This window comes from Fukomys damarensis, unplaced genomic scaffold, assembly GCF_012274545.1.
Source record: "Fukomys damarensis isolate Sample0158 unplaced genomic scaffold, DMR_v1.0_HiC HiC_scaffold_16, whole genome shotgun sequence".
Lineage (NCBI taxonomy): Eukaryota > Metazoa > Chordata > Mammalia > Rodentia > Bathyergidae > Fukomys > Fukomys damarensis.
In genome coordinates this window covers 56,442,565-56,453,686 of record NW_022900928.1, presented here as the reverse complement: position 1 = coordinate 56,453,686, position 11,122 = coordinate 56,442,565, and the positions used below count along the sequence as shown (strand labels likewise).

The 11,122-nt window shown below is 37.7% G+C and overlaps 1 protein-coding gene across 1 annotated transcript in view; it reads right to left on the bottom strand.

Annotated features, from left to right (window-relative positions):
- Positions 1-11,122, bottom strand: part of Cul5 (cullin 5) — a 60,958-nt gene that overhangs the window by 46,830 nt on the left and 3,006 nt on the right. The window contains exons 2-3 of the mRNA XM_010610724.2: positions 6,590-6,699; positions 3,167-3,266 (exon numbers count right to left, since the gene is read on the bottom strand). Of these exons, the coding sequence (XP_010609026.1) occupies positions 3,167-3,266; positions 6,590-6,699 (210 nt within the window). The remainder of the gene's footprint in view (positions 1-3,166; positions 3,267-6,589; positions 6,700-11,122) is intronic.

Here is an 11,122-nt window from a genome sequence, read left to right as displayed (position 1 = left end):
TTTTACCCTTTTTTTTTTTTTTTGGTACCAGGGATCGAACTCGGGTCCTTGAGCTTGCAAGGCAGGCAGTGGAAACACTGAGCTAAATCCCTGGCCCACGGTTTCTTTTTAGAATGATGGAAATGTACTAGAATTAGTGGGTGATGGTTATACAACTATGAGTGTAATAAACTTACATATCATATTTCAAAAATTTTGTTTTTTAATGGTGCTGGGGATTGAACACATAGTTTCATACATAATAGGCAGTGAATCTCAATTTTTTAAAGATGATGTAGTCTATTTCCCCACTGCTAACATTTTAGGCTGGCCATGTGATTTGCTCTGTCCAACAGAATGTCAGAGATGTCAAGTAAGATTTCCAAGCCTACATGTCTCATAAATCCACTTAGAGACTAGGTGCTTGTGAATGAGAAAGCATGTGGTAGAAAAACAAAAACAAAAAGCAATACCACTATCGGAATATCAGATATGTTATTAGGTTCTCTTGGACCACCCAGTCCATGCAGAGCCATAGCCAATTACAGTCACATTAATAAGGACGTGTGAAATCAGCTGAGCCCAGCCTAAATTGCTAAACCACCGAATTCTGAATAAAATAGTTATGTTGGACTGAGGAAGCACCTCAGTGGTACAGTACTTACCTAGCATGTACAAAACCCTGAATTCAATCCCCAGAATGGAAAAAATAAGTTAAAGTAAAAAACAAAGCCAACTTCCTAAATTTCCCAAGCATTGTATGTTTTTTTGTTTTGTTTTGGTTTGGTTTTTTGAGATGAGAAGTTTCATTATATTGCCCAGGATAGTCTCAAACTTCTGGAATCAGGTGATCCTCCCACCTTAGCCTCCTGAGTGCTGGCACCATGCGTGTTTATTTTGACTTCCCCTCTCTTACTTACCTATTTCATTGCACTGTACTGCACTGCATTGCTGGGATAGGACACATAGCCTCATGCATGCTAAGCACATGTTCTACTACTGAGGTAAACCCCAGCCTCTTTTTCAACATTTTAAATAATGCTATAATGAACACTTTTGTGTGTATTGCCTTCTGGTTCTTCCTATAAAGACAAATTTAACAGAATACTGACTAGTAAGAGTCCTAAAAAAAGAAGTTCAAATAAATACTACTTAATAATGACTCATAAAGCTAGATTTTCAGGCCAAGCATGGTGGTGCACATGGTAATCTCAGCACTTGGAAGGCTGAGGCAAGAGGATCACTGCAAGTTCGAAGCCAACCTGGGCTATATAGTGAGTTCAAGGCCAGTCTCAACTACAAAGCAAGACCCTGTCTCCAAAAAAAAGACATAGATTTTCTTAAGAGCTTAAAAATCCTTTAAAATGATACACCCATGTCTGGCACTGTTATTCCTACAGTTTAACTGGTTTAACTACTCTGAATCAACAGCACTTAGCCCATCCATAGTTCTTTCAGACTTTACTAGGTCATGTTTCAGTCAAACGCTTATGTATTTCATTTGCTGGTGTTAACTATATTTTTTGGCATTTGTTAATATCTAAGATGATTCTTTATCAGCTTATTTTCACACACAGAATAAAACTATTGATTTGAAGTAAACATATTTACCTTTACCAAAAATCATACATAGATAAGCTGACACTTTCCAATGAAAGTAGAAAATGTATTTCTAAATTACAATAGTTGTAATAGGATAGTTATAAATTGTGATTTTTGAAAAAATTTTAAGTTTGAAAATAGGATTCATTTTCATTATATAATTCCCTTAAAGCAAGAATTATTAAATATTTACTTATTAAGACTATCAATAAAATGTTACAGTATTCAATATGGCATCATTCTTACTCCATCACAGCAGTAGAGTGGCTACTAGCAAAATTAAATATATACCAATCTCATATTTGATTTCAGTATCTTCCTTTAGGTTCTATATAGGAAAAAAACTCATTTTAAATTTTCAATCACTAAGCAGCTGTTAGTATTTAATTTTGGTGCGGGGGGGGGCAGGTACTTCGAATTGAACCCATGGTGGATAAGCTACATCCCAGTCTTCTATTCTTTTTTTTTTTAGTTTATTGGTACATTCTAAGTATACAGCAGTCTTTTATTCTTAAAACATTTTATTTTGAGACACAGTCTCCTTAAGTTGCTGGGATTACAGGTATGCACAACTATACCTGGCTAATATTTAACATGTTGTACAGACAACTTTCACTAATATACATTTCACTGACATAAAAATTCACCTAAAGAATAAGGAATCCTAGCCCTCTAATTTTCACAGTTCATGTTATATAGGAAGAAAAATTATTGCCCTTTTCAAAATGGTAACCATTCATGAGCAAGCAATGCCATAGTTGTTGGGCATTTGTTGTGCCCAAAAGGCAAAGGTAGAAGAACAAAACAAAATGGTATTTGCCTAATTGATCAAATGCCTAAATGAGCTTTTTCTTTAATAAAGGTAAAAATTTATACATAATATCAAGAGTGCTGATTTCAGCTCAGCAACAGCAATACAAAGGACAATCCCAGGATTGTACAATCAGAGAAGTATCTGGCAGTGAAAAAATAACTCCCACTTAAGAGATATTTTTCATAAGGGAAAAAGAGATATATGTGGGTTGACCTCAGACAAATGATTATAGTAGTGGGGACTTCTAAAAATGTATAAAAGACTAAATTCTTTACAGCATTTAAAAAAAAATTTTTTTTTTGAGACAGGGTCTCACTGTGTAGTTGAAACTGACCTGGAACTCACTATGTAGCCAAGGCTGGTCTCGAACTCACATAGAACCTCCTGCCTCAGCCTCCTGAGATTAAAGGGATTAAAGGGATTAGAGGCATGCGCCACCATGCCCAGCTAGCATTTTTTATTGAAAATAATAATGTATTATCTTGACAGAAGTAGCACTGTGGGGGTAACACCCAACAACTGACAGTCATTTTATTTAAAAATTTAACAAAAGCATCCAAATCAAATGTGATATTTAAAATTACTTTAGAGTTCTACCTTCAAAATCATAAAATGTATTTTCTGAAGAAATCAAAAAAACAGTCTAAGGCTAGGGGAATAGCTTAGTGGTGGAGAGCATGTTTTACATATGCAAGAGCCTGCATTCAATCCACAACTCCAAAAAAAGAATATAATAATAGTAATAATCCAAAATAGAGATACAGAACTTACTGCCTGTGCTTGCTTAATAAATTCAAGGATATCTTCTTTTAAAGCCTGATGAATTTTTGCTGGACCTTTATCATCCCAGAGACAGACTGCATGAACATCCCTATAAAAATAAAGTGGGTAAATAAATATTAATAATGAAATAAAAACAGAGACAAAATCATCTTAAATTCTGTATTAGTTGTATCTACTGAAAATGGTTGACCAAACTAATGGTGCCTGAATCCATTCACAAGATCCACATGTCCTTTATAAACTGTCTTATACATATACTTGTTTCAATTTTTATTTTCTTTTGTAGTTGTTTTCCTCAGTCTCTGCTACTTACTTTGTAAAGCTTCACTATGAAAAGGATGTCTCCATCTCCCAATCTCACTACCCTAAATGAACTGCTCTTAATATTTTTCTTGTGGAAAAACAAATATAAATTATTTAGTTTCTTAACACATAGATATATACAGTCTTCTTTTAAAAGAAAATTATAAATCCCATTAAGGCAAATCCCTTAGCTTCCTATATATATATGTTACTCAGTGACAACTGTCTCCCTTAACGAAACTCAAAAACAAAAGTTCTCATAAACTGATACATAAAAACTGTGAACTTATAAAGCTCACATTTTACCAAAAGGTAAACTACTTGGCTACTAACATATTAGAATTGTGGAGATGTTTTACTTTTGTTTCTTCGGTCTTTTTTTAAATGGCAGAAGCACTGCCATGTATGGAACAAATCCCTGAGGAATATTTTTTGAATGACTGAATTCTCAACATAAGGCCTTATCCTTTAAGTTTCCCTGAGCTACAACTTGGTAATTAAGAAATTTCTATAGATGTACTAGTATTAAATAGATTTTTATAATGCATCTATCATCTAAATGTCTCTTTAATTTTGAAATATCCATATATATCAACCAATATCAGAGTCAAAATCACCATCATCTCTTACTTGGTTTGCTGTAACAAAATTAAATCAACATGCATTGACTGCTTACTGGGTGTCAGGCATGGCACACTGACTCATGAGACAGTTTAGGTCTTCCAAAAAGCAGATGGGGGCTAGGGATTTAGATTAGTGGCTCCACTGCCTGCCTTGCAAGCGCAAGGACAGGAGTTTGAGCCCTGGTACCAAAAAACAAACAAACAAAAAAACACAAAAAGCAGATGGGATGACAAATGTAACTGATTTATTAAGGGAGAGACTGTGAGAGAAAATGGAAGATGAGATACAGAAACCTCGGTGAATTATAAGAGCACACAAAGAGGTCTAATCCCTGCAAGGGAGGGAAAGAAGGCTGGATGTCAAGAGTTATACACTGCAGGGCAAGTCTAGTAAATTCTGAATTACTCAAATCACTCGTAGGTACATGTCAAAAGTTACTTGAATTTCCTAAGGCAATGGTGTGTCAACAAGAATGGGGGTTGGACAGCTCCCTAAAAATCTTACCCAAGACTCAGACTATGTGCATGCGTGCGTGTGCAGGCATGTGCGCCTGTTATGGTGAAGCTTGAGCTGAACCCAGGGGCTCAAGCATGCTAAGCAAGTACTCTATTACTGAGCAATACCCCCAGCCCGTTTTATTCTATTTTGAGACTATATGGCCCCGGCTGACCTTGAACCTCTATAACTGACCATTCTCCTGCCTCAGGCTCTTGAGTAGCTGGGATTATAGGCATGCACTAACATGCTTGGCAGAATAAAACACTCCATAACACTGCATACTCGGAACGTGTGCTAACTGGAGTTTTCAAGGGTCAAGGTAGAGTGAATAAACACTGCATAATATTCAGAGCAATTTCTCTTTCTCCCTCTCTCGTTGACTGTTGTACTAGGGATTCAACCCAGGAGGGCCTCACACATGCTAAGTACGCATTCTACCACTGAGACACACAGACAATCCCTGCCCCATTTTGCTGGTTTTTGTTTTGTTTTAAAGACAAGGTTTTGCTGTGTAGTCCAAGCTGGCTACACACCATCCTCCTGCCTCAACCTCTCAAGTGCAAATCACAGGCATGTGCTATCATGTCCTCTTCCCTACTTGTTTCTTAAATTGTAAGACATGTGAATAATGTGTTGAATGTGGTAGTTGTTTTTCATTGTTGGTTAGTCTTTGTTAATATAGCATGTAGAATAATGTTCTCTGCTTCAAGTACATTTTAAAACAGAAATTTTTTTTTTTTGTACCGGGGATTGAATTCGGGTCCTTGCGCTTGCAAAGCAGGCCACTGAACCTCTGAGCTAAATCCCCAGCCCTGAAAGCAGAAATATGAATAACCTTCTACCTGCTATAGCTGGTGGCATCAATACACTGTTTTAAAGACTCCTTGATCTCCTTAGAGTATCTAAAGCACCTTGGAGTATCTCAATATGTATTCCTTCTAGGTAGAAGGATTCATTCCTGTCTATCTTATCATGGTATCATACAGGTTTTAAGACCTACAGTAATTAAAGCCTTTCTAAATTTTATTTTATTAAGTAATTTTAGAGACTCTCCTGAGTTACCCAGGCTGGACTTGAACTTGTGATCCATTTGCCTCTGCCTCCCAAGTAGGTGGGATTGCCACCACAGCTGACCTGTTTTGACCACATTAATCGTTAAAATTTAGGTTGCCTTATATTTTTCTTAATGAGATACTAAAATCATGCGCTGATATCAACTACATTGATTATTTGAGATTTCTCCCCCTTTTCCCATAATCTGTATCACTATTTCTCAGTTGGCATGCTAATAATTTTGGTGGTATAAGAGATTGTCCTGGTTGGGTGTGATGGAGCCTCCTTGAGATCCTAGCTAGGCAGGAGGGAGGTTGAAACAGGAGGATTGCAAGTCCGATGACAATTTGGGCAACTTAGCAAGACCTTGTCTCAAAATGGATAGTATTTACTAGGACTTTTACCTATTGTGCCTCTGGAAAAAAGGAGACATGAAACGAAGGAAATCTTCAAATAGAAAAACATTTTTGGGTTTTATTTATTTATTTTTGGTAGGGGAAAAAAAATTTTTTTTTTTCAGTTTTAGAGTTGTCCCCTGTGCTATTTCCCTTTGCTGATTTTGCTCTTTATTTGTTTGTTTTTTGAGTCAGGGTCTTGCTATGTAGTTCAGGATGGCATTAAATTTGCTATATAGCCCAAGCTGGCCTCAAATTCCAGACTCTTGAGTATTGGGATTATAGGCATGCACCACCATGCCCAGCCCCTTTGCTGATTTTGACATGTGTTCTTTTACTATAATAAATAATTGCGAATATATATACACAGTCCTGTGAGTCCACCTAACAAACCTGAACCTGGTAGAGGTCTTGGCAACCCACAGAACAACCATTAATTTTAAAGAAATAAACACCACCTAGAACTCTACACTCCATAAAGGTGTAAAAACACATTCTCAAAATGTAGTTATGTTAGCAAACAGAATGGATTACTTACGAAAACAGATCAAACCACTGCTGTTTTGTAACAGATTCCTGGCGTAAAAGCTTCAAAACAATTGGACGCATAAAATCCCACTTGTCTTCAAACTGAAGAGAGCCTTTATTCTTTAAAAAAAAAAAGAGAGAGAGAGTAGTTTAATTTAAATGCAGTTAAACCAAAATCAAAAGTGCTCTATAATTTCTTTAAGAGAATGCAGGGATTTATGCATGTATGTAAAGAAGTACATACATACTGGGGACTGAACCCAAGGCTTTCTCAATAAGTTACATAAGTTACATCCCCAGCCTTTATTTTGAGATAGGGTCTCACAAAATCATTAAGTTGCCCAGGCTGGGCTTGAACCTGTGATCCTATTCTAGGTGTGTACCACCATGCCTAGCTACCAGACTCAAATTTAAAAGGAAAGAATTTTCCATTATGGAAAGGCTTAACTTTATATCAAGAAATCATAGGAAAACAACTATAAGAGAGAAAAATTGGAGCTAGAGCTAGAGCTCACTAGTAGATCATCTGCCCATGTATGAAGCTCTAGGTTTGATTCTCAGCACAGGGGGGTGAAGAGGTGGAGTTGGGGCTTTAACAGTGTGTGGTGGCTCATGACTCTAATTCCAACCCTTGGGAGGCTGAGGCAGGAGGATCACCAGTTCAAGGCCAGTCTGGTCGCAAAATAAAATTTGGTGAAGAATTTAGTCTTGGCCAAAGACAATGTCAGGTCTTTCCTTCTGGCTTTTGGAAGACACTATCTGGGCACTTGAAATATTATGTCTCTTAAGTGTTTCTCTGCCTGGGAACCTTGGATCATACTGGATATACTAACAATGTAATTTAGGGAGGGGACTTTCCAGGCCTATGTGGTCTGAGAATGAGAAATGTTAGGTCATGCTATCAGTCAACCTGGAGACTGAAATAACCTACATGAGCAATCAGTCATGTCTATGTGAAGAAGTTCCATAATGACTTGGGACAATGAACGGTGAGTGGGCCTCCCTGTTTGGCATTACTTGTATATACGGCCACACATTATGCCAAAAGATAAACATGTGCTGACCACACATGGAGAGGACAACCGTGTCTGAAACTCTCCTAGACTTTGCCCAATGCTTCTTTTCCTTTGGCTGATATTAATCTGAATCTTTTCCCTATAACAAATAGCAACCATGATTACAGTTTTCAGTATATTCACTGAGCCTTCCTAACTGGCATCATTAAGTGAGAGGGTGGTAATTATGGGGACAGTGGATCCTCTAATTTTACAGTTGTCCCAATCTTCTCAAAGAAGTACAGCTGTCTCTTGGTACCCACAAGGGAATGGCCACAGATCCTCCACGGATACACAAATCTGTTGATGCTTAGGTCCTTTATATAAAATGACAGTGTTTGCGGCCGGGGATCTAGCTCAGTGGTTCCGCCGCCTGCCTCGCAAGCACAAGGACCTGAGTTCGATCCCCAGTACCAAAAAAAAAAAAAAAAAAGGAGTGTTGGAAAAATATCCATCTTATTTCATAATGCTAACGAAATCTTGCCACCAAATTAGAGAACAGCAAAATAATTGGAAATCCTAGGACAATCTCACCACAGAACATAGATGCAAAAAGCTAAACAATAAGTGAATCAAACAAGTGGCAACTCCAAACAGTGCTTCCTCGCCAGGCTTGCTCGCACACATTTGTGATCCCAGCACTCAAGAGGCTGAGGCAGGAGGATGACACAAGTTCAAGGCCAGCCTGGGCTACACAGTGAGTTCAAGTCCAATCCAAACTATACAGTGAAATCTTGTCTCACAAAACAAAATAAAACAAAACAAAATAAGTGTTTCCTCATAGTCACACACAGCTTATCCCAAGAATGTGAAAGCAGTTCAAAATTAGAAGAAAAAAAAATCACCAAGTATATTTCCAAAAAAGAAAAGGAGGAACACTTCACATGTGTTATTTTCAACTTAAATATGGCTATGTGACTTGCTTTTGACTGATAAAGTTCAACAGAAGTCTCTCTAATACATGAAAATTTGTTTTGGTTCTGAGGACTAACCAGGGTCCTTGTACATGCTAGGCAAGCACTCTACTCCTGAGATACAGCCCCTAGCACTTGTCACAGATTAACCTGTTTATGTGCTGACTGTATGGAATCTGTAAAGTCCCTGAAATTATAATCCTGAAACACTTAAGATATGGTGTGACAACCTACAATATGGCATAACAACCTACATCAAAATAATCTGGGTTAGTGATTGATTACATAAATAGATTTCTAAAACCTATCACAGACCTACAGGTTAGAATCTCTTAGTGCTCAAAATGGATACATTTGTCAATATCAAATTCAGGATAAAAAGATGTGTGAGGGGTTGGGTGTAGTGGGACATACTTGTAATCCCAGCTACTTGGAAAACCGACACAGAAAGATCACAAATTTGATGCCAACCTGAGCAACTTAGCCAGATCTTCTCTCAAAAAATGAAAAGGAGGGCTGGGGATTTGATTTAGCTCAGTGGTTCTGCCACCTGCCTCTAGGTGGAAGGTCCCAAGTTTGATCTCCAGTACAAAAAGGTGGGGTGGGTTGTTGTTCAGTGGTGAATAACCTGGGTCCAATCCCAATACACACACACACACACACACACACACACACACACACACACACACACACACACACCAGGGGCCTATGATAGAGGCTGGGATGTACCTAGATCAGTGGTAAAGAATTTATCTAGAAAGCATAAGCTCCTTGGTTCATTCCCAGTACCAAAAAAAGCAAATGATGCATCTTGCATCCTCATAGTTCATCCTAAGAGTTATTACACTGCCTTGCTGTAAGTTCCTGCATTTATCAGATAGTGTTCTTTCTTTTTGATACCAGGGATCGAACTCAGGACCTGAAACTTGACAGGCAGGGACTGTGCTGCTGAGCTAAATCTCCAGCCTATAACATGGTATTCTTAATATGAGGACCCATGGAAGACATCCACTCAGAATTCAGTAGCAGGATTAGTTGTGCCTCTTCTCCTCAGCAACTAGTGGATCATGTAAGGTAGCTTTTGTTCTCCTCAAAGCATCAGCTAATGAGAACTTCACCCAAATTATTCAAAATCCTGTCATTTATGCTTGTGTACTAAGTTTATGCCTGGCTTCACATTACTTTTCCTACTATTATTTTCTATAATTCTCATTTCTTTATTTACTGTTCCCTCTTAATAAAGAGTGCACAAGTAAACATAAATGAATTATGGAAAGAACTTATGTTAAAAATTCTTTACTATGGCAAGAAAAATATCCTCTAACAAGAGAATATTTTCTAATTCCAGCTAAGTCTATTTCCATAAACACTTTGGCAATTTATAAACTTAAACAGTATAAATTCTGCAATTAAAAATCAAAACAAAGCTGGGCATAGTGGTATATGCCTATAATATCTGCACTTGGGAGGCTGATGCAGGAGGATCACCTTGAGTTTGAGACCAGACTGGGCTATATACTGAGTGCAAACCAGCACAATCCCCCTCCAATCAAAATAATACGGCAGAGGTAGCCAGGTACTGTACTTGAGATAAACAATGGTTGGGCTCTGAAATCCCAGATGTGGCCAGGTAACAGAAAATAGTTCTCTTGTCTGATGAAAAAAAGCTTTCACCTAATACTCAAATAAAGGAGGAATTTAATAATTGGATGTTTTCTATGGAACTTTTAAAAATAGATTCCAAAATGATGTCCAAGCAGTTCCTTGACCTAGTTTTTATTAAAATGAAAAGTTTCTCAATAAATTATTACTCAGCAACAGGATACTGAATGAACCACTTATCTACAAAGGAAAATGCAATTATTAATAAGCAGAAGAATCTTCAAATTATGTACCCTGAGTTATGAATGTCTTCACTAAATGAAGCTGGTTTCCTCTCTATTAACTTGACATCAAGTTTCTTCACATTAACTATTTCACTATTACACAGAAGAGCAAGTGGTCGACCAATTGCTAGTATGTCTTATATACTGGCTCTTTTCCACCAAGAAGACTTTAGCATTTGCCATGTCCCTGCCTCTCTATTCTTCACTCCCTACAGTATAACTAATTCTCTCAAAGGCACTCTTCTCAAACAACAAATGAGCCATGAAGAGGCCAGGTGAGAGATGATGATGGGTAATATCTGGGAAAGAATATTCTAGGCAGAGAAAGCAGCCAAGGCAAAGATCACAGGTAGGAGCATGTTTAATGTAATAAAGCGAGATCAATTAAGTGGAAGGGCCAGATAAGGCAGAGAAGTAACACACCTTACTGGACATTACTGGGCTAGATCTTTAGTGTACTGAAGGCCATTATAAAGACTTTGGCTTCTATTTTGAGATGGATAGCTATTAAAAGAGACTGAACAGACCAGGTGTGGTGGCACGAACCTGTGATCCCAGCACTCTGGGTGGTTGAAGCAGGAGGATCCCAAGCTGGACTGCAGCCTGAACAACTTAGCAATTCAGTGAGACCCTGTCTCAAAAAATAAAAAAATGTGCCAGGAATGTAGCTCAGTAAAAAGGCCCTGGG